Raw genomic sequence first — 25,090 nt, forward strand, 5'->3', positions numbered from 1 at the left:
TCGGCTCAAACAAGGGACTAAACACGTTTCGCAATTATGCCACATCAATGTGGAACGCCCTACCTAAAGCTGTAAAGGAATGTGAATCACTACCCACTTTCAAAAACACTCTCAAAAAACACCTACGTGAGACTGCAATTCGAAACTGGCCCCTACAAATGTCCTAACCTAGTTGTACAGTAAATGACCAAGTAAGGCTTTGTCAGTATTCCAATGTACAGTGTAAAATGTGTGTGTGTCCCCTACCCAACCCCCCCCCCCCCCCCACCCCACCTCCAATGTACAGCCCTCCACCCACCCAACCCCACCCCACCCACCCAACCTCCTCCAATGTACAGTTTCTATGCCAAATGTATATACACTCTTTTTCTGGACACTTTTGTATCACAAACAGTACTGTATTTGCAAATCTGATATGTCATAAATGTATAGATGTAGCAGTACTGTCTATCTGTATGTCATGTATGTCATATATGTTATGATGAATTGAAAATGGGGGACCCTGATGTAAACAAGACGAAAGTCTTTCTCTGGTCTGCATCCCCTTAACAATTGTATGTACTGAGCTGTACTGTACTGTACCCATTCTGCAATCTGTTAATAAACTTTTCAATCAATCAATTCAATCAATCAATCAATCAATCAATCAATCAATCAATCAATCAATCAATCAATCAATCAATCAATCAATCAATCAATCAAAGTCCAAACAGACCAGTCCTCCACCGCTTCTTCTTCTCTGTCTTCTTCCAATTCGCAACTTCCGCATTGGAACCATCAACACCTACACGGACCATCGTCGCCACAGTCACACAACAACAAGTCGTTGACATTTGGCCAACTATCGCTCCACACTTGACACCCAGCTCGCCGAGGGTTAGCTGTCAAACGCGAACTTTATAGACTGAGATAGCTTTCACTTCGCTTTCTCACTTCAAGGTAATGTTATCTAACGCAGTAGCTACCTAGCTAGTCGGCAAGCTAGCATGCTGCTATTTAAACCCGTCACGCGATTGTCTAGGGTTTAATAATTCAGTCTCTTCTAGACATGACTGAGTTAAGATGTCGAAAAACAGAGACGCCGGCTGGAGATGAAGGCGGACAAGATCTGCAATGTCAACATAACTCGCAGACTACACGTAAGTTGTGTTAGCCAGCCGTTAGCTAACTAGCTAGCTATGTATGTGTATGTCATATATGTTAACTTATGAATATGGGGGGCCCTGATGTAAACAAGACGAAAGTCTTTCTCTGGTCTGCATCCCCTTAACAATTGTATGTATTGAGCTGTACTGTACTGTACCCATTCTGCAATCTGTTAATAACGTTTTCAATCAACCAGCTAAGTGAAGTGGTATTGTAAGCTATAAAGTACCACGTTACATACGTCTACAAACTTTACCAGCTGAACGTTGTTTTGACTTAATGTGCTTCATATGCACAATGCACATAACTCCATAATAAACTCCCTAGTAATTGTTGTTCCCCAAGGGGCAGATCTGAATGACAGTCCATTGGAGGTAATCAAAGAAGATGTGGGAGTTGTCCCCGGAGCCAAGGCAGAGGATGACAAGAAGCAGAAGGAGGATGCTGGAGTTAAAGAAGAGGAGGTTCAAGTCAAAGAGGAGGAAGTAAACAACAAGCACAAGCCATCGTGTGTCAAGAAACCCAAGAGCTCGTCTGGCAGTAAGTGTACAAGAGGGAATCCTTTCTTATAGTGTGTTGTTTGACAGAGCACTGTGTCAAAACACCAGTCCACAGTTAGACACTGTCATCTGTGAACTTATATCATGAAACAAAACATGATCCTATAATTACTTAGTGGTACTGGTACACTAGTCTATTACACTGCATTCCACCACCATGTTGTGTTGTCACACCTTGCTTGGTTAACAACTGATGAACACAGTAATACGTTTAAGTTGATTTGGATCCCCATTAGCTGTTACAAATGGCAACAGCTACTCTTCCTGGGGTCCACACAAAACAATAAATACAAACAAACAACATAACATAATCCACACTCACCAAATCACAAAACACCCCAGTTCCAAACATCAACATCGACGGCTTCCCTGTACCCTTCTCCCCACAAGTCAAAAGCCTCTGTGTCATTCTGGACGGTTCCCTCTCATTTGCGCCACACATCAAATACACCACCCGGTCTGCCTCCTTTCACCTCCGTAATATCTCCAGACTCCGCCCATCCCTGTCCCAATCAAATACAGAAACCCTGGTCCATTCATTTGTCACATCCCACCACATCACCCCCGTCCTCATTCAACTACACTGGCTCCCTGTGCACTACCGGATTGATTTCAAAAACCTCTTACTCACCTTCAAAGCCCTCCACAATCTAGCCCCCACCTACATCACTGACCTCCTCCAAGATTACACCCCCTCCCGCACCCTCCGCTCATCCTCTACTGGACTCTTATCCATCCCCAGCTCACGCCTCAGTACCATGGGTGCCCGAGCGTTCAGCTGCTCGGCTCCCAGACTCTGGAACTCCCTGCCCCCACACATCCGACAGTCAGACTCACTCTCATCATTCAGATCACAATTGAAAACCCATTTGTTCAAACTCGCATTTTCACTATAACCTCCATCACTGCCCAATACCCCCTGATGTTTGTTTGTCTGTTATTTTAACTTCACTGTTTTTTATACTACTTGTTGTTTATCTTATTCTTTTCTTAACCTTGTCTTTTAACTGCCTTGCTTACTGGGCATACTCACTATAACTGCACCCTGTGTGCCACTGTTTTATATTTCATACGTTTACATTGTTTGTCTTGTTTCTAATTCCACTGACACTGTAACTGAGGGGTTACAAAACCCTGACTGTATTAAAGATTGTGATAGATTAAACCACTGCTAGTTATGTACTTTAATTACTGGCCAGACAGTACATCAAATATAGATGGTGAACACCCACAAGAACACGGCATTGACACAGAAATACTATTGGAGGGTAATTTATTATTATTAGGCAACGTTAGGTTACAGAATGAGAATTAGGGTCGCGCTTGTATGGCGAAGAATATACGTAAAGTCAGTCAAGAGCATAAGTCACTAAGAATAGCAGGAATCCTACGATGGGTCTAAGCTGACGCCACCTGTTGTATAGTAGCAATTATATAGGGCAACACTGGTACCAACTGGAGACAATGGGTTCCCTCCGGGGTGTAAGGCCTGGAGGGTAGAGGAATGTTCGGGTACTCCGTCTGATTCAATGGGGAATAAAGAGACTCCAGGTACAGGAGTCGGTTCTTGTAAACTCCCTTGATCAGCAGCAAAAGCAATAGTTGTAATCCAAAATGCTCGACAGCATTGATGACAGCTAGCCAGCCCCGTCCACGAGGCAGGCCCGAGTGGTAATCCTCACGAGGTTAAATCCCAAACGATAGTGGAAATCAACGATGCTCTTCTCCGGTAGTCACGTCCCAAAGCAATATAATCCAACCAGGAATGGTTCTGCAATCGCAGACGCCGATTCTCCTGTGTACATGTCCAACGGTTCTCCGCCTAGGACTCCTCGGGTGTGGGCGACGTATTTAGGCCACACAGCCTGGTTAAGTGCACTAGCTAAAGACACGACGAACCGATGGGTAATGCTACACACGGAAGAACTGTGGCCGCACGATATACAATAAATGATAGACTATTTACTTCACATTAGATTAAGTCGAACTCAACGTTACTTCATTAAACTCTGACACTTTAACATTCTATTCGCACGCGGTTCTCAATGCTCTATTTAGACGCAAGGTTGCTCACTTCACTGCACGTTGACTCGTGGTGAAGGTGGGTAAGCTACTGCTGTTTACACCTGCGCCAATATATATACTTAAGTGAATATCTAGTCCCAACCTCAGTCCTTGTCTCGTATTACTACGCTGACTCTGGGCATGTTCTGACATGCCTGCAGTTGTCTTTGAACTTGCCGTTGGGGGCTTGCGTGCTGGCGCCTGGGGGCGCTGTCTAATAGGAGAGCGAATATTACTCTGGTCTGAACGCAGGTAAAGGGATATTCCGTGTATATATATAAATAATATACAAAGTATATCAAACGATACATATATATATATTCAGTTTAATCTGGCCCTTCACAACAGACACTTTTGCCAAGATCATTGTTTTAATCTTGCTTGTTCTGTTCTTATGCCCTGTAAGGTGACCTTGGGTGTTTTGAAAGGCGCCTCCAAATAAAATGTATTATTATTATAATAAAAAATAATACCAACAATAACAAACATACGAAACAATATACATAACATAATCAAAGATAATCCCCCCACCCCAACACCCATCTAACCCAACTCATTACATTAGCATTATACCAAAATATTACAAAATGACTAGTAAAATAATAAAATGTTATATCAAGCATTGTGCCTGTACTCAAAAGTAACCTCTTTAATTGCTTTTTAAAGCTTTCTTTGCTTGTTGCTTGAGTAATTTCATATGATAGGGCTGCAATGATTAGTCGACATAATCGACGATGTTGATTATAAAAAAATCGTCGACGAGGAATTGTTGCGTCGATTAGTCATTAAAAAAAGTATTATAATTTGATTTTTTTTGCACTACCTATCTTTGTGAAAGTGGCTTCTCAGCTCTGGTCCAGCCAGCTGAAGACTTCTTAGCATAACATAACAGACCGACAGTAAGTTTGGGGGAACTAATGGGATAACTGGGGATGTTGTTTGGTCCTGACAAGAGTCTCAAAGCAACTCTGAGGTCATGCTCAATGTCCAATCTGTTCCTCTGCTCTGTCTTCAGCTGGACCAGAGCTGAGAAGCCACTTTCACAAAGATAGGTAGTGCAAAAAAAAAATATATATATATATATTTTTTTTTTTTTTTTTATATAATTGTTTTTCGATTAGTCGACTAATCGAAAAAATTATCGACAGATTAGTCGACTACCAAAATAGTCATTAGTTGCAGCCATATATGGCAACCTATTCCACTGTGAGATGGCCCTATACATAGCAGTTATTTTCATTGCATTTGATCTCGGTAGAGGAATTGAAACATGACCCCTGGTAACTTGTCTTGTCCACAGTCCTGTGCTCATGTCGGTCTGTAATAGAGAGTATAGTTTACTCTGTTCGTGGTGCTGTCCCTGTGCACTGTGCGTAAGGTCCTGTCGGTCATTCTGTGCAACGTTGTTTGTCTTTTTGAGTTTTCTTCACACCATTTGCCACAGAGACATACATGTTGTGCTGTGGTTAACGAGTCATCAAACTGTTTCTGATTCTAATCTTCCTCCTCCTCAGCGGGTATTCTGCAGCGGCTGGTGAAGCTGTTCCTAGGCTGCCTGGCGGCGGTGGCGTGCGGCATGCTCTACGCAGTCTACCTTTCCACCTACCATGACAGGAAGTTCTGGTTTTCAAGTAGACAGGTGGGCTGCCTCCCTGTCATTGACACTCAGCCTGTACCCCCCTGTTATTACCCTCCATTGAGGTCAGATGCCTAAAGGAACACGCCAACATTATGGGAAATGCATCAGAGAAGAAGACCGATACAAATGTCCTCTCTGTGCGTTCAGTAGAAAGCTATCCAGCTGCAAGCTAGTTTAGCTTTGCACAAATTAATGGAAGCAAATACTAACCTAGCTTAAAACTCTGGGAGAGGTGTTTTTGATGACGTGTTCCTTTAACATAGACTCATTAGACTGTGCTAAATTCAAATTCTTTGTGTCTTAGGAGCTGGAGCGTGAAATCACCTTCCAGGGTGGCAGTGGGATCTATTATTACTACTACAAACACATGCTGACAGCTCCCTCTTTTGAACGGGGTAATCCTTTATTTATTTGTTTGTTTGTTTTGACTTCTCCTTAACTCATTGGCGGCCAAACAGCAGAGGGCGCTGATGGCCCTCAGCGCCAGTTCTTTATCCAATGTAGGATAGGACTTACTTGCGAGTGCTTAAAATATATCAAATATAATAGCAATAGATCTAAATAACACGTTGATCGTCAGTGAGTTGCTTCCAGTCAACATGCACGAAACAGATAATTCATACATACATTTCCGTTTTATACCATGATGAATATGAATATATTTCTAGAGCGTTCTGTCTCATCTCAATAAACTCCAGCAAATCGAGCTTCAATGTATTTAGTTAGAAATCGTGCCATTTGTCGCTTGATTTATGAATAGTTTTCAAATAAACGCTAGATTATCAATATTATGTGTTGTGTCATCATGCGCGAACAGAAGCGGGGTCTGAAAAATCGCTTCTCCGTACTTTGGTCGACTCTGCGCGAACCTCACACACACACACATGCTCCGATGGCGGTGAAAGGAACATCGGATTAACCCAAGATTCATAACATAAAGTCCTTACCTCACATCTGATGTAGTGCAAAAAGATGAATCCAATTCCTGATCGCCATTCCAAATATTGATCGCGTTTATTGATCCAACGTTATATATCCAAAACACATAATCCACGCTGCTCCGAGTGTCCCCAGTCCATCTGTTATAACGATACTGCATGCCCGAGAAGTAAAACCTTGACCGGACTACTTAGATCGATGCATAGCCCCAGCCAGAGGGATTCCAATGATATGCAATACCATCCGGAAACGTTAGGCGCCGGTATTTGCCCTTTGCGAGCTCAGACCCATTCCCAATGATAACGTCAGGCTGGATGGATGAAAAATTAATATAGCTAATAAAAGAAATATCGATTTAAAACCCGAGATATCTCTGGTCTTGGCGGCCCAGCGCATGGCGAGTTAACCCGACTTATCTCGGGTTTGGCCTCCAAAGGGTTAACGACTAAATGGCTATCGGACTCTTGATACCCAATCTTTAGATATCGAAGGGGCACTGTGATTTTGGGAGAGGCTTTTAAACTGAAAGCCCCCTGGGAACACTGTTTTAAACTACTGGAAAAGTTAGTATTTCACTGTTACAACATTTACTATTCATAGACATTTAGGCACACATTTGGTTCACTGTGCCAATGGACGTCTACTCTATTCTAATAATTAATTACTAATTGCAGTAAATATGTTTTGTGAACTTAAAATTAAGGCTCTCTGAAAATTTAAACACATTTCTCTCCCCTAACTGTGTAGTGCACCTTGAACGTGAGATTGAATATCCCGTCTCATTTTATCCACTTTGTTCTGTGTCTTGTCTGGCCAGGGCTTTATGAGCTGACCATAGACAACAGGACTGTGTCTGGTCAGAGCATCAATGTAGTGGAGCGGCTCTCTCTGTATCCAGAGCTGATCACCAGCTTCTTATACAGAGTCACTGGAAGCCAGGTTAGTCCATTCAGTCAGTGAGTCATGTCTTATAATAAGGGAATTAAGAGAGTTGTTTGTTTCCACTAATAATTTTGGATTGTCTTAGACCGTATGAAGGACATCATCTCTGTCCTTTTCCCTTCAGGATTTCATAGAGCCGATATACTTCTACATCGGAGCGGTGTTTGGGCTCCAGGCGGTCTACGTCACGGCCCTCTTTGTGTCCAGCTGGATCATGAGCGGCACCTGGGTGGCAGGCATGCTGGCTGTGGCCTGGTATGTCATTAATAGGTGAGTGGAGTCCTGCCCCGACATTAACCACAGCTCAGGTTTATAAAATCTAGTCCGGTCAAATTTTATTTATAAAGAACATCTCATACACGGAGGTAATCCAAAGTGCTGTACACAAAAAACTATAAAAAGGAGAAGGCACAGCATACAAAAAAAATGATGATCAATAGCTGGAATTAAAATATATATAAAATGAAGGAACACAGAAGGGTACAGTATAAAAGCGGTACATTCTCATGAATAGATTTTCAGTGCATTAAAATAAACAACTAAAAAGGTGCAGTAATAATAATAATAATAATAATAATAATAATAATAATAATAATAATAATAATAATAATAATAATAATAATAATAATAATAATAATAATAATAAATTCAATTTGTACAGCACTTTATATTTGTGAAAATCTCTAAGTGCTACAGGAGATAAAGATAAAAAGTTAAATGAATAAAAACAATTCAAATGAATAAAACAACCAATGAAATGGAACAACATAAAAAAATATATAATAATAAAATGAATAGAAGTAAAAGTAAAAGAATAATTCAGGCAAATGCCTTGTTAAAAATAAATGTTTTTAGGCCCCTTTTAAAAACCTCAACGGACTGTGGTGCTCTCAGATGGTCGGGGAGGGCATTCCACAGCCGAGGAGCAGCTGAGCAGAAGGCCCGGTCACCCATGGTGCAAAGGTGTGTCCTGTGTATGGGTTGGAGTGTGTTTGAGTGTCCAGAGCGGAGGGAGCGGGTGGAGTTCGGGGGAGCGATGAGCTCCTTTAGATAGTAGGGGGCGTTGCTGTGGATGCACTGATGGGTGAGGAGGGAGACCTTGTATTCAATCCTGGAGGAGACAGGGAGCCAGTGTAGGGAATGGAGTATGGGTGATGTGATCATATTTCCGCACTCTCATCAGGATCCTAGCACCACAGTTCTGAATGTGTTGGAGCTTCTGGATGCTCTTGCTAGTGATCCCGATGAGCAGTGCGTTGCAGTAGTCAAGCCTTGAGGAGACAAAGGTGTGAACGAGCTTTTCCGCATCTGGCAGGGTGAGTGTGGGACGGAGTCTTGCTATGTTTCTAAGGTGGAAGAATGAGGTTTTGCACAGGTGCTTAATGTGGGAGTCAAAGGTCAGGTGGCGGTCCATTTTTATGCCCAGGTTAGTTATTACAGGTGAGAGGGGGAGGTTCTGGCTGGAAAAGGTGATGCTGGTTATTGGGGATGATTTGATTTGGTGTGGGGTGCTGATTAAAATGGCTTCTGTTTTGGCGCTGTTTAGTTGTAGAAATTGTGACTCATCCACGCCTTTATCTCCTCAAGTAAAGTGCCAAAAAGAGTGCACTGCAGTGGTTTAGCAGCAGTTAAAAGCCGAAACAAACATAAGGGTCTTTAGCCTATTCTTAAAAATAGGCAGAGTTTGGGCAGATCTAAGATCTTCTGGCAGTTTATTCCAGCTATGTGTGGCAGAGTAGCAGAATGCGGCTTCGCCATGTTTTGTTCTGGTCCTAGGAACAGTTAGCAAACCCGTGCCTGATGACCTAAGAGGTCTAGCGGGTTCATAGTATAGAAGCAACACGGATATGGATTTAGGAACTGACCCGTTAAATGATTTATAGACTAGTAATAGTATTTTAAAGTATATTCTATGACACACTGGTAGCCAATGCAGTGATTTGACGACTGGTGTGATGTGCTCAGTTTTCCTAGTCCTTGTTAAAACTCTAGCAGCAGCATTTTTGTGGTCAATGACATTAAACTGGGTCATGTTTATTGAGCTACTTTCCTGCAGATGCATTGAAGCCATATTTTTTTCTTAATGTGGAGCTTCTGATAGTTTGTAAAAATAATATATATATATATTCAAAAGGACGCAAATTCATTGCATTTGACATTGGGTAGCAGATCATTTGACAGTGGGTACCAGATCATTTGACAGTGGGTAGCAGATCATTTGACAGTGGGTAGCACTGCAGATCATTTGACAGTGGGTAGCAGATCATTTGACAGTGGGTAGCAGATCATTTGACAGTGGGTAGCAGATAATTTGACAGTGGGTAGCAGATCATTTGACAGTGGGTAGCAGATCATTTGACAGTGGGTAGCAGATCATTTGACAGTGGGTAGCAGATCATTTGACAGTGGGTAGCAGATCATTTGACAGTGGAAGCAGATCAGGGGCTATTTGTAGCGTGGGGTTAGTCAGCCCAACAGTGGCAAATAGAGTGTGAGCATCATTGATGTTTTTGTTGATAATGTCAGAGAAGAAGGATTGTCTGGAACCTTTCAGTTCCAGATTGTAGGAGTGAAGACTTTCTTTGTAGATTACTAGATTTCATAGTGAATGTGAAGTTTAGTTTTTTGCCTACATGTGTATCTATTGTGTGTCTAAAAGTGCTAAGAGATTGTGTTTAGTGGTGAAAAGACAGCTGCTGACCTTGCATTCAATCCTGCCCGACACTTTTTTCTCCTGTGTCTCCCTTGGTCTTGTCTCCCTCTCGGCCTCCTTACTGTCTCAATAAAGAAAGAAATTCCACGGTTAACGGACACTGACCCCCCCCCCCCCCCCCCCCCAACTTGCACACCGATCCTAAGCATGCAAATATTTCCTTATTTCAAAACTCAAGGACGCACTTTTTCTTTTTTGTGTTAGCCCCGTTGACCTCCTTTTCCGTGTTCTTTTCATGGGGAATTTTCCTTCTCATAACGCCTACTTCCAGAGCGCCCTCTGGCCCAAACCGGATCGGTCGTGTGCTTTCAGAATTTTAGTTTGTTTATTCAGAGCATCACTCCAGCCATCCTGGCCAAGCAGTATGAGCGGTGGAGCTTTCTAATGTTTACAATGGTAGTTAATGGTGTCAAGCTAACATGTTAGCTGACACTTGGCTGACACTCTTGACAACAGTGGAAATAAGTCTTTTATCAGATCACAACTTTTCACAGGTTTGTTTTAATTATAGCAGGAGGGATTAGGAGCTTAAACATTTTGTCAGCCATTCATAAACAGCACTGGTGTATTGCGGTCTGTTCCAATGGACTCGTAATGCTCTTTATTTTAGTGTCAGATTAAATATCCATTCAATCTTTATTTAATCTCGAAAGATCATTCATTTACAATGATGTTGAGAGGTACAGTACATAATACAAAAACAATATAGAAACGGAAAGGTCAATCAATTAAACATTAAGACGACTACAGACTGAGGTGAAATGGTTGGCTATTATGGATTTAAATTGACCAATGGATACTAAAATATTGTGTTTTAAAGTGCTTTGCAAAACATTCCATGTGTCGGGGGCACAGAAGCTAAAAGCAGATTTTCCTAATTCAGTACAAACTCTGGGGATCTTAAGCTTAAGCCAATCACCAGAGCGAGTATGTTAAGGTCCAGAGTTCAAATCCAGCAATGTAGGGTGGGAGATCACCAATAATGGCTTTATACTAGGGATGCTCGATATTGGCTTTTTTACCGATATACCGATATTGTCCAACTCTTAATTTCCGATACCGATATCAACCGATACCGATATATGCAGGGTCCCCCCCCCCCCCCCCCCAAAAACGGAATAATTTCAGGAATTAACATTACATATCTCTTGTTGTGGAATTAACACAACATTATGCATACTTTTGACAATAAATAAAATCTGAATTTGTTCTTACTTGCTTGGCTGGGTAAATAAAGGTTATAGAAATGTAGTAAAAAAAAAAAAATTTAAACCGATACCGATATTTTCCGATATCACATTTTAATGCCGATATCGGCCGATAATATCGGTAGGCCGATAATATCGGACATCCCTACTTTATACAGAAACAGATACCAATGCAAGTCAGAGAGGACCACACAACTGTATCATACAGGATACAATTGGGTACCATAACTTGATAAATAAGGTTTAGTTTAGTTTAAGTTTATTTGCAAAAGGGACGGTGCATATTAATCAACAATAAATGTAAATACGCCAGATTTAGCAAGTCCCCCGGCCAAGATGTTAAGAAAGGCATCAACCCAAAGGGATAAAAAAGGTTATCATATATAACATACATAAAATAGGCCTACATAAAATACAATTCATCATCACAAAAATACACATATAAAACATATACATATATGCACCCTTTGTGTCCCCAGACCAGACACAACCAACGTGGACTATGCCATTCCTCTGAGGGACAACTGGGCCCTGCCTTACTTCTCCTGCCAGGTGGCGGCCTTAACGGGGTTCCTGAGCAACGACATCAGCTCTGCCACCGAGGTGACGCTCTCTTTTACTTCCTCTCACCTGAAGCACTTCCTACAGAGCTACCATTCTAATCCATTTAATCCTTTCACTACCACACTACAGAAGGTTAACCCTTTCACTACCACACTACAGAAGGTTAACCCTTTCACTACCACACTACAGACGGTTAACCGTCTGTATTGTCGCAGTGAAAGTGTTAACCCTTTGGTAGTGTGGTAGTGAAATGGTTAACCCTTTGCCGTGTGGCTGTGAAAGGGTTAACCCTCTGTATTGTCACAGTGAAAGGGTTAACCCTTTGGTAGTGTGGTAGTGAAAGGGTTAAATGTGTGTCCGATATGTCCCTTTGTTTCCGTTGTTTTATTGAGTTTGTCGCTTTGTTTCCAGATGCTTTGTTACCTCACCATGAGTGCCACCACCTTCATCTTTCTGTTGGTGTGGGAACACAGCCACTATGTGCTGTTCATCCAAGGCCTGGCCCTGTTCCTGCTCCACTCTCTTGACCTGGTGCCGCCTCGCAAGGTAACCCCAGAATACACCGCTCTGTCTAGAGACTCGTCCCGTTCTCAGACTCTCGAATTCGACTTAACTTAGTTGTTAATTTCTTTTTACATGTATTGTTTTTGAAAAGGTAATTGAAATCATTTTCAATTATTTAAAATTCAGCCACTAGGAGGAAGTGTTGTGTTGGGGGCGACAGCGGCTCTGGAGGTGGAGTGGTCGTCTGGTAATCGGATGGTTCCTGGTTCGATTCCGGCTCCTCCCAGCAGCGAGTTGAAATGTTCTTGATCAAGACACTTAACCCCAACTTCTCCCGATGAGTAACTACCAACCCGCGGGAATATTGCTTTGTCTAGCTATCAGTTGTCACTTGAAAGGTTTCCTCAAAGGGGAGCTCCAGTAGCTCACCACGTACCGCGAGCGCTATTTCGGCGCCGTGGACAACCGTGCTCGTCACGGATCTGGGGTTTAGCGAGTTCGAATCCCGGACTGCAGCCATGCCTTTTCCAGAGTGTCTTCCCCCCCATCTGAACCCTTTCAGCCTGTTTCTGTCGGTCATCCTTGACCAGAATAAATGTGATAAACACATAAAAGAGCCAGGGGAATGGCCAAAGTTTAAAAAAAAAAAAAGAGAAAGGTTTCCTCAAAAGACTAGGTATATATTGCCATTGCCCTTGAAAATTACAACTGGAGTCGGCCCCCGGGCTTATACCGTCTTTGCTAGGTTCAGTGTGAACAACCTAATGCTGCCAGATTGGAGGGAAAGGGTTCTCCATTGCGGCATTAGGACGGGATTTCTTGGTGAAAAGGGCCACTCACTCGCTCGCTCGCTCTCTCACACTCATATCTCTTGTATTGACAGATGGCTGACATTCACAAGGTGTATCTGAGCTCCCTGTTCCTGGCCTACGTGTTCCAGTTCCAGAATCCCACTCTGCTCAGCTCCCCTCTGCTCAGCCTCATCATCAGCTCAGTGCTGGCGAGGTACTTCCAGGTACACTTAGCTTCTCTCTCTCTCTCTCTCTCTCACACACACACACACACACACACACACACACACACACACACACACACACACACACACACACACACACACACACACACACACACACACACACACACACACACACACACACACACACACACACACACACACACACACACACACACACACACACACACACACACACACACACACACACACACACACACACACACACACACACACACACACACACACACACACACACACACACACACACACACACACACACACACACACACACACACACACACACACACACACACACACACACACACACACACACACACACACACACACACACACACACACACACACACACACACACACACACACACACACACACACACACACACACACACACACACACACACACACACACACACACACACACACACACACACACACGCAGGAAACAAAACACCATGTGTTTACTTGTAGCCCCTTGCTCCTGTCCTCCAGTATTCTCTCACAGTCTGAATACCTTTTTTCATTTTTGCTAGTCTAACATACAGATCGCTCTATCGTTTTCAGTCACGTTGACCCCCCAGACACATTTGGAGTTTCACACTATTGGAAAGGGAATCCATACAATAAAACATACTATGTGTCACCACCAGACCCTGTTTTTGAGAAGAATTGAAGAATTTCCTTAAAAGTTAAACAGTTGGTTATGTTTTTTTCTCCAAGGACAACCGTTATGCTTCAGCTGTCCTAATAGGCCGTATGGTGAAGGCTGTATCGTTTTCATCCCGTTCCCACCTCGGCGAATTACACAATTTTCAACAAGGAGAGCTGCTATTGGTCGAGCGCAAGATACGTGACCGAACTCGCACCAATTGCGTCAGATAAAACTCTGTGGTGACCAAATATCCGTTTGCGACGAAAGATCTAGTCCCGACTTTACTAAAATGATTGCGCAAAATGGGCTATTTTGTCAATGGAGAACTTTTTGTTCAAATCTACACCAATCGAACTTTCACCCAGAGTGAAAATTGTGTAATTCGCCGAGGTGGGAACGAGAATCGTTTTCTAGCCACTTCTCAGCCTTCACCATAGCACCATCTCCATCTTTGTGTTTCAGCAAAACATGAAGAAGGGCCCCCTGGTGGCCAGACTGATGAAGCTCTTCCTGCATTTCTACCTGGTCTTTACCACAGGAATCTCCTTCAGTTATGTAGTCAAGGTAAAAACCTGAAACACACTGAGGCGACCGTTTCCAATAACGTGTCCGTGGGCAGTTGTCAGTTAAATAAATAGGGATAATGGTCGGTGGTCTGCTGTCTCTTTGAGCTGCTTCCTGTTGGCAAATGTCATTATATCCTCGTCCTGTGTCTTTTGAAACTGTGCTTGTCTGGTGGAAGGATTTATATCTTGCAGGCAATGGAGCCCTATAACCTTGTTGACCAAATGACAGCATGAAGCAGATGACCTCACTTTGCTTATCCACAACTAAGCATTAATTATGCTTATTGATTTACAGAAAATTATACCAGTCAGCGAAAGTGACTTCATATTGAAGTTCCTCGAAGTGAAATTTGGACTGAACACAACAACGTAAGTGGCAACATCACATGTTTAGTTTTAGAGCGACTTATCATTGCATGTACAAGTATTTGCTGTCCACGTACAGTTGAAACACGACAAAGATAATGTCGCCGTGGCTTTTTATCTCTACAGATTGTGTCGGTCTGTGTGTTCTTCAGCAGTGACCAGCAGCAGTCATATCTAACACTGTTGTGTTCCTCCTCTCTCTCTCTCTCTCTCTCTCTCTCTCTCTCTCACACTCTCTCACTCTCTCACTCTCTCTCTCTCTCTCTCTCTCTCTCTCTCTCTCTCACTCTCTCACTCTCAGTGACTTTGTCACCAACCTGCTGGCGTGCCAGGAGAGTTTCCAGACCCCGGGTCAGGACCTGTTTCTGCGGCTGACCCAAGCCTCTGTGTTCCCCTTCTACTTCCTGGTCCTGAGCGTCTGTCTGGTGTCCACCATGCAGACCATCTACAGGAGACTCAGGTTAGAGGCTGGAGTCAACACGCCTTGTACATTAGAGGTTGTATAGATTTAGTTTTGTTTGTCATAAACGGCGACTGTGTATGAGAACTGCGCACCGCGAGGCTCATGCGAGCGATACATTTTGCGATAAATCTGGATAGCGGTCTGTTACTAGCGGATCTGGGAAGGCAAGTATTTAGCGTTACACAAAACAACCTCTGCATTTAGATACTGACAAGGCAAACTCATAATCAAAGCCTTAATGTTGTTATTTATAGCAAAAGCGAACTATGCAGCCACGGATAGTTGTGATCTTAGTGCACAACGTCGAGCCATGATGTTAATATTTCCTTTCATAGTCACTTCAGCAACAAGGTAATTTCCAAATGTGAACAGACACGAGGCAGAATTGTCAAATAACTATCCAACACGTCCACTATAGCCTACGCTGGGGACAGAGGGACGAACCTCTAGAGCAAAGTTACCAGACTGACCACAGCTCTTTCATTACTCCGGAGTTAGAAAAAGCCACCTAGAATTAACTAATACAGTAGGCCTAACTGATTATAGAAGTGTGTGTTCCTTAGGATTTCAGCTAATACATTGACTTTTATTTTTTTTATGTCATCCTTCTTCTTCTTCTTCTTCTTCTTCTTCTTCTTCTTCTTCTTCTTCTTCTTCTTCTTCTTCTTCTTCTTCTTCTTCTTCTTCTTCTTCTTCTTCTTCTTCTTCTTCTTCTTCTTCTTCTTCTTCTTCTTCTTCTTCTTCTTCTTCTTCTTCTTCTTCTTTGTTGTCTTGTTTTTCTTCTTCTTCTTCTTCTTCTTCTTCTTCTTCTTCTTCTTCTTCCCGTGTGTAGTAGTACCACATGGTACTTTTTACACATAAAGAGTGCATGCACAAGGTTCATTCTTCAGTGGGACAGCTCTTGTGAGCTGGTTAGGAATTTCTTTCAAGGGGCCACATTTTCATAATGTAGTGACCCATTGCAAGCTTTTCAAAAAGGAATTAAGGAATAAGAAGAAGAAATGTTATTTGTATACCACCTTTCATACCAGATTTGCAGCCCAAGGTGCTTCACAGCAGAAAAATAGACATAAAATGAGCATAAAATTGACAGAATAAAAGCAATGCAGAGAATAAGAAAAAGGGTAAAAGCAATGCAGGTAATAACAATACTAATATTGACTCGCACACTTTAAAACCCGAGTTTTCCCCATTAGATGGTCATAAAACACTGTAGTTTGAAGCTACTTTTTATGACAATGAATGTGTTTTCCCTCTTTGACAATGGCCAACCAATGAAAACCATGATGATGAATATGTTTTCCCTCTTTGACAATGGCCAACCAATGGAAACCATGATGATGAATGTGGTTTTCCCTCTTTGACAATGGCCAACCAATGGAAACCATGATGATGAATATGTTTTCCCTCTTTGACAATGGCCAACCAATGGAAACCATGATGATGAATGTGTTTTCCCTCTTTGACAGTGGCCAACCAATGAAAACCGACCTCAAGCTCGAAGATGGACGAATAGGCGAGCAGCCCGAGGTCATCTATCATGTTTTCCATACTTTGCTGTTTGGAGCACTAGCTATGGTTTTCGAGGGGTATGTTTATCGTTATAGTTACAGACTAGCGCCAAGTGTACACATCATAATGTACAGTGGGCACATGATCATTTGATTGTTCTCATTCGGTTGTGACACAATGTTTGATTGATGCCGTTTGTTCTCTTGTGCAGGATGAAGTATTTATGGACTCCGTACGTCTGTATGTTCACAGCGTTTGGCGTGTGTTCTCCAGACCTCTGGATGACTGTATTCAAGTGGCTGAGACTCAAGTCCATCCACCCTGTGGTCCTGGTGAGAGACCTCATGTATTCACCTCTGTTGTATCCGCTCAGTCCCTAGTCCCCAGCTAAACGACTTATCACTAACATTCATCCCTTAATCCATTAACACATTCACAGCCATTCGATTTCCCCATCTAGCTATAGCTGGGCCAGCTTTCCATTACACACTTTCACTATGCTGACCGTCTCCTACCACCGGTTCCAATCCAGCTGTCAGCGGTACCTCCGGCTTGGTCAGTCGTTCCTACTAACACAATTGGCAGTGTTCACGAGTGGGAAGCCGGTGGGCTATGAGTCCTGGTTGTTGCAAACAGCAACTCCTACTGGTCGGTCGGGGCGCCTGTTCAGCAGGGAGGGGATCTGGGAGAGATGGTGTGAACCTCTGTACGCGTTACGTTCTCCCAGTGAAACTCCTCGCTGTCAGGTGAAAAGAAGCGGCTGACGACTCCACATGTATCGGAGGAGGCATCTGGTAGTTCTACACCCTCCCCAGGCCGACAGTGGGGCAATGTGCGCAACGACCAGGAAGGGAATTTGCATAACGACTAAATTGGGGGATGGGAGAAAAATTATAGAAGGAAAAAAGAAGATAATTACCAATTTCCTCTCTCTGCGTTCAGAGAGAAACACATGGCATACAGTGATTGACATGGCATATTTGACCTTTGCATGCACGTTATGAATAAAGAATGTCCTGATACGATAACATGAAGCCCGATAACAACGCCTTCCTTCATTGATATTAGGAGTAGAAAGCTATCTGGCTGCAAGCTAGCCTAGCACAGCACAAATGAATGGAAGCGGTTATGGACTGCTAGCCTAGATTAAAACTCTGGGACAGGTGGTTTTTGGCCACCAGCTAGGCTAGTGGTCTGTGTCTGCTACCACAACGTTATTTTCCATAATGTTGGCGTGTTCCTTTTTAGAATCATTAAGTTGAAGCACAAGTTTCATTAGCAGCATGGCTGTTTACTCTTCTTTATAAAACTGCCTCAGAAAATGACTCAACATAACTCACTGTAATATGACTCCTGTGAGAATTGTGCTTTCCAGGCCTGGGATATTTTATAGAAAATGATGGCAATATCATCAACAGAAATATTTTATCAACTATTCAAATTGTTGGCTGCTTTACCTTTTTTTGAAAGAACAATAATGCAAATAATAAATTTCCTGATTGCATAATTCATTCCCAAGTGAAGGTTCTGTGCTAAGACTTAGTTCTTCAGTAAAGCATCATAAATCATAGTAATATAATTCCGACTGCAGCAGCAATGTAAAATATGGGACCAGTCAAGGTCTTCCTCCTCATCCATTAAGCATTACTTCCGTTTCTCTCTGCAGGCTTTGATATTGAGCACAGCGGTTCCTACCATCATTGGTTTCAGTTTGTGGAGAGAGGTAAGGTCATGGAAGTGCTCACAGATGTTACCATATCTCATACACTTTAATCAACCAGACTTTATGTTAGCCTTCCGATTTACCTATCTCGAGCCTCTACAAGCAACAGTCATGATTGGAGGATCCAGAAAAGAGGGTGGGGCTCGAGATGGGTCCAATTTATTTTGAGAAAACGGATGACTTTTGGTCTCTTTGGTGAAAACACAGCCTTACCGTCTTTCATCTGTGTGTTGCAGTACTTTCCTCGCGTCATAGCAGAGCTTTCAGAGATGCAGGAGTTCTATGACCCAGACACAGTGGAACTAATGAACTGGATAAGGTAAGTCTTAGGTCTTTCATGGAGATACCTCGCAGTACTTAAGAATAGAAATCACAGTAACTCGATCCTACTGATTTCATTAAAAAGTCATAAATCCATGGGTCGTTGAGTTGGGCTGAACTAGAGAAGACCCTCCTGCATAAAATGTAAAAAGTTCCCTTCTGTGATGAAATGTATATATATTTTTTTTGTTGCCGTTTTCGCTTATCTGCCATGTTTTTGAAACAAGGTGCAGTTACATCTAATAGCCACAAGGTGCCAGTCTTCCATAGTGCTGATTTAAGGCTAAATGTCAGTGGCAGGTAACATTTAACTCTATCTCAACTTTTCTCTTCTCTACACCCCCCCCCCCCCCTTCTTTTTCTCTCTTCCTGTTCCTCTAAGGACCCAGGCTCCGATGGCGGCCGTGTTTGCCGGCAGTCCCCAGCTGTTGGGAACCGTGAAGCTGTGTTCAGGCTGGACTGTGACCAGTCTGCCGCTGTACTCGGACATCCACCTGCTGAGGAGGAGTGAGGATGTGAGTACTTGAGTACCTCATCCCATCCAAGGAGACTATAAAAGAAGGAAAACGTTGGCTAGTTAACAATTGCAGATGATTCTGACATCCGAGGTAATAGCCTGTTTAAATGTCAGCCCATACACGAGGATATGGCTGAACCCATTCAACTCAATGCCGGCCAAAGAGTTTCCAATGTGTGCCAATGTGTGTTCATGCGCACGGTGACGTGATGACCCTTCCTTCTGTTAAAAGCCCTTTTTACACAGACTTTGCGGCATTATACCACAATATGGATTATCTTTTTCTGACGGCTTTGAGTTGTCCACACTGAACCTAGCAAGACGATATAAGTCTGTGCGTTTAGACAGAATGCTGTGATGTTGTGTTCCTGAGTCGGATAGATGGGAGACGCAGCGTGGATCGAATAGACGCACGCAATGAAAAATACTATCAAATTGACATGCATAACTCACAATGATTAGTTAAGACAAGCTTAGGTGGGCAGCCTTTTGTTCTAATCCTCCCCTGTTTATTTATTTTGTATATAGGCATGTGTTTGTTTGTTTATTTGCTTATGTGTAGGATTCTTAACTGTTTTTATTTTGTTATTGGTGTACATATATATGTATGTATGTATGTATGTATGTATGTATGTATGTATGTATGTATGTATGTATGTATGTATGTATGTATGTATGTATGTATGTATGTATATGTATATTTGTACTCCTGTTGTGGCCTCTTGGACCAGATCGACATTGTAAATAAGAAACCTGTTCTTAATGTTTTATCTGGCTAAATAAAGGTTAAATAAAAATTGTTATTCACAACTGTTAGATGAAGCAATATTCCTGTGGGTTGGTAGTTTTAGCGTTTTCTCACATTGCATGTTAGGGGCTATAGTCTCCTATCAAGGAAATTGAATGTTAGGATGATGAGGCATTTTCTTCCTTTTTGATTTAGTTGTATTGCAGTGCAGAGAGACACTGTCCTTTTATGTCTGCTGCATCGAAGATTCCATCTGAAAGACGACAGTTAATCCCCGTCTCTTTTCCTTTCCTCTTCAACAGACCTACCAGGTGTATGGAATGAGATCCGCTGAGGATGTCTATAAGATCCTGACCTCTCACAAGACGAACTACGTGATTATCGAAGAGGCACTTTGCAACGAACAGAATCGCAACAAGGGCTGCAGGATCAAAGACTTGCTGGACATCTCAAATGGACACGTGAGTGGTCCTTAAAGCGGCCGTCTGACTCGTTTTAGGTCACGGGCCACATGCGATCCAATTCCAACTCTCACAGGCCAGACCCTGCAAATGATAATAATAATAATAATAATAATAATAATAATAATAATAATAATAATAATAATAATAATAATAATAATAATAATAATAGTAATAATAATACATAGACTAATACAAAAATGTTTGTCAAGGACTGTGTTTGCTCATACTCCCTGAGGAACAGCAAACGCTGAAACACATTGGAGTTTATTGTGGACTTTTTCTTTTATAGTTTTAAAAGCTTTCATTTTATCCATTTGGGATTTTTTTTTTTAATATACAGGCCTCTGCAGATAAATGTGTGAAACCATGGCATGTTTCTCATTTCCTGAACACTATTAAACCCATATGAGAGCTGTTATGCAAACATAGTACAGTTCCTAGATGAATGTGCTCTGTATATTGCCTTAAAGGAACACGCCAAAATGTTTGGAAATTAGCTTACCGTCTTTTCCAGAGAGAGACAAGAAGATGGATACCATTTTCCTCTCTGTGCGTTCAGTAAACCTCATCCCTGCTACCTTCTTCTCCCATGCAGGTGGTTTATAACAAAGGGGAGATCTACTCTTTCTCCAAGCACGGGCGGTTCTGCCACGAGATAAAGATGAACTACTCTCCCTACACCAACTACTTCACCAGGGTCTTCTGGAACCGCTCCTATCACGTCTACAAGGTCAACTCAGTCATCTCCTTCCAGTACTGACCCCCCCCCCCCCCCCCCCCTGAGCCGGGACCGGTCCCGTCACTCGCCTGCGCCACCGCCACGATGCAGTTAACACTTCCTCCCGCCTGCAATCGGTGCTCAGAAGAGGTTCTGTTACCGTCGACAACGTTCTGGTTCGGGGGAAAGTGAAGCTCTTGAGTCGGGGGGCCGTTGCAGATGAGAACACTTTATACGGTGATCAATGAAGGAAGGCGCTGTTATCGGGCTTCATGTTGTTATTGTATCAAGACATTCTTTATCCATAATGTACAGATAGGTGTTCGCGAAGGTCAAATATCCCATGTCAATCACTGTATTTTGCATTGCTTTCTCAAACATGAATTGACTCATCTCAAGCCCTGCCCTCTTTTCTTCATCCTCCAATCACAGCTGTTGCTTCCCGCTGACAAACTTTGCTTCTCCAATCACAGTTGTTGCCTAACGAAATTAGTTGAGGGAAGCAACAGTCATGATTGAAGGATCAAGAAAAGAGGGCAGGGCTTGAGATAGGTCCATTACTGTGATGCAAAGAGACATCCGTGTAAAAGAAAAAAGAGTTTTCTTTTTTAAAATCATCATGTATTTCCCTTTAAAGAAAAAAGAAAAGACGTACTCATGCAGTGCATGTGTTTATATGTACCCTGTTTGTTTTAAGTCTGCTGCTTGCTGTATGCTTTTGGTTTAGTTTGTGGACGAGATGGTTGGTTGTATGTACGTTGCCTTGGCGTGTGTGATGTGTGTCACCGTTAAGAAGGGATCGGGCCAATAAGGATGAGCGTAGCTCGACCCTGCTAAGCCTTAAAAAGGGTAGTGAAGGCGGGATCTGACGCTACTCCTTTTTATCATGTTGCTCTCGTCTCCCTCTCGTAAAAACGTTCATCTCTATGCCTTTTGGTCTGTTACCTGAAATATCCACTCGCATTTCCCGAAGGTGTAACGTTGTATTCCTCATGCAAAACCTTTGGTTCCACACTGGTGGGTTTGTTCCCCGCCAGCCTGACTGCCTCTCTGGAAACTGCCATGTTAGAAACGTTAGGCTATACGTATAGAATTACTGATGCAAGAAGAGATGTACGAGTTGATACAGTAAATACAAAGATATGAAATCTACAGTTGTTTTGCTCTTGTGTGTCGAGTTTATTTTATTACTTGTTCTGACTTGCTGTTTTTTCTGAAGTGCCACTACCCTTTGGGTTTGATGGCAATTCATTTAGCTATGGGTCATTTAACTCTTTCATGTTTCATGTTGTATGTTCTCGCATGAGATTAGAATTTTGATGATTGTCACCGTGGCTGAAGTTATAGAATTCTGCGAAAACCTTCACTACAAAAAACAATGCTGATTTAATATCACACATCCAGGAGGCGGCTAAGTGGCGCAGTGGGCAAGGCGCTCGCCACTAATGCAGGAGATGCTGTGTTCGAGCCCAGCTCTCGGCGTTGCTACCAGCTTGGCTGGTCGTTCATACTAATACAATTGGCAGTATTAGGGGGTGGGAAGCTGGTGGGTGGGGATCGGATGTTGTGGACAGCGACTCCTACAGGTCGGTTGGTGCGCCTGCACAGTAGAATCAGGAAGCGACGGGGGCGGCGTGTCCCTCCCACGCAGACCCCCGCCATTGAGAGATTGCGCTGTGCAGGTGAAAAGATGCGACGGCTGCCTCCTCGAGTACCGGAGGGGACGCGTCTATTCGAAAGGCAACCGGTTCATGCGTTTTGCGAATCTGATTGGCCACTGACGTTTCTGGTCATGTGACGTGCGCCCAATCACGTGACGTGCCCATTTCCGCCTCGAGCAAACTACCTAACGCCTAGTTTATCACTGGTTAAGCTTAGGCGACTCTTTCGAAGTTGGTTAAGGTTAGAGTTTGGAATCAGGGCTGGCGTTCTATCGCCATGCTGTAAGACAAACTCTAATCTTAACCAACTTCGAAAGAGTCGCCTAAGCCTAACCGGCGAAAGAACTTGCCGTCACACAATTGGTGCGACCAGAAACAGCAGTGGCCAATCAGCGCAAAACGCGAATGCGGAAGCATAATAATAATAATAATAATGACTTGGATTTATATAGCGCTCTTCACTGACCCAGAGCGCTTCACAGAGTCCATTATTCGTTCATACACAGTCATACCGGTGGTGGTAAGCTACAATTGCAGCCAGAGCTGCCCTGAGGCAGACTCACGGAAGCGTGGCGAATAATCATCGCCTACGGCCCCTCCGACCACCACCAACATTCATTCACATGCATACACATTCATACGAGGCAAGTAGGTTAAGTGTCTTGCCCAAGGACACAACGGCAGTGGGATGGACATGGGCTTGAGCGGGATTCGAACCACCAACCCTTGGATCATTGGACAACCCGCTCTACCCCTGAGCCACGCATGAACCGCTTGCCTTTCGAATAGACGCGGAGGGGACACGTGATGCAAGGCTTCGTCCACATTGCAGCCGACCTGTGGGAGGCATGGCCTAACAACGTTCGAGACAGGGGAGGGGTAGAATTGGATAATACGAAATTGGGGAAGGGAGAAAAATAGAAAATCGGGAGAAAAAGTAGATAAAAAAAAATATCACGCATCCAAAAACGAAAAACTGTTTTGTACACGTTAATTTAGTTTGGCAGAGTAAGTTCGTTTGAATATGGCCACCAGTGATGTCATTGGGGACACTGAATCCTTGTGTTAATTACAGCATCATGAAATGATGTAGGTGAAAAAATAGCAATACCTACCTTGGCTCACCAGCCATATTCAAACTCATTTACTTTAAATAACTGTCAAACTAAATGAATATGTGCAAATCTGTTCAGGGTCTTTGGATGTGTGAGATTATGCACAAAATAATATTCCATCTAGTCTCTATACAAATGCAAGTACATCTGCATTAACTGTATTTCCTCCATAGCCTGAAACCCATTTTTTCGAATGGAAAGCTCTTTGTAGAACTGGCCACATAAAAGGTAGAATCTGCAATGCTGTCAAAAAGTGAACTCAAGGCAAAAGGGCCTTGCTTGGTATTGGTTTACCTTTTTTTTTTTTTTGGAGCTTGAGGTGTGGCCAGCAGTATAGCAACCGCTCCCCTATGCCCACTGAAATCCAATCCACACATCAGACAAAAACTAAACAAAGCACAATACCATGTTGACATATTTGCCTAAAGGTCTGACAACATTACATATTCTACCTTTAAGCAAGCAAGACTATATACTGTATTGATAATTGTGTGCCTTTTGGGTGGATTCATTATTAAATTCAACCTCTTTCCATGTCAGACTTACATTATTTTCAAAGTGAGGCTGTTTAACCATCAGAATTACATAAATTATACTTCTTTGCATCTCAACCACAGCTATATGACCTCATATAATTTCAAAATATTGGCAGTATACAATTATTTTCAAAACAATTGTAGTAGAATATGCAAGATTCAACCTCACCACCCACAGAAGTTATATATTTCTTTGTATTATTATTCTAATGTACAATACAAAAAATGTACATGTAAAAAGTATTCATACAGATTGATAGATTGATTGAAAACATTATTAACATATTGCAGAATGGGTACAATACAGTAGGCTCAATACACACAATTGTTAAGGGGATGCAGACCAGAGAAAGACTTTGTAATGAATGAATGAATGAATGAAAACTTTATTAACAGATTGCAGAATGGGTACAGTG

At 42.6% G+C, this 25,090-nt stretch overlaps 1 protein-coding gene across 3 annotated transcripts; it reads left to right on the plus strand.

The window, feature by feature from the left end:
- The first annotated feature begins 775 nt into the window (after positions 1-775).
- On the plus strand, positions 776-22,519 carry LOC311226947 (putative C-mannosyltransferase DPY19L4). 3 transcript variants are annotated; one of them, XM_084312413.1, is made up of 19 exons: positions 776-1,139; positions 1,474-1,686; positions 5,285-5,409; positions 5,714-5,804; positions 7,166-7,287; positions 7,415-7,560; positions 11,691-11,814; positions 12,187-12,321; positions 13,163-13,294; positions 14,427-14,528; positions 14,826-14,899; positions 15,198-15,356; positions 16,829-16,948; positions 17,083-17,203; positions 18,538-18,594; positions 18,831-18,913; positions 19,298-19,430; positions 20,483-20,641; positions 21,240-22,519. In XM_084312413.1, the coding sequence occupies exons 1-19, from the start codon at positions 1,049-1,051 to the stop codon at positions 21,402-21,404; spliced, it is 2,352 nt and encodes a 783-aa protein (XP_084168539.1). In that variant the 5' UTR covers positions 776-1,048; the 3' UTR covers positions 21,405-22,519. The 3 variants fall into 3 exon arrangements, with proteins under 3 accessions (XP_084168539.1, XP_084168540.1, XP_084168541.1); XM_084312414.1 differs by having other exon boundaries at positions 1,492-1,686; XM_084312415.1 differs by having other exon boundaries at positions 1,498-1,686.
- Positions 22,520-25,090: the final 2,571 nt, after the last annotated feature.

The sequence above is a fragment of the Notolepis coatsorum genome, assembly GCF_963971535.1.
Source record: "Notolepis coatsorum genome assembly, chromosome: 4".
In the NCBI taxonomy this organism is placed as follows: domain Eukaryota; kingdom Metazoa; phylum Chordata; class Actinopteri; order Aulopiformes; family Paralepididae; genus Notolepis; species Notolepis coatsorum.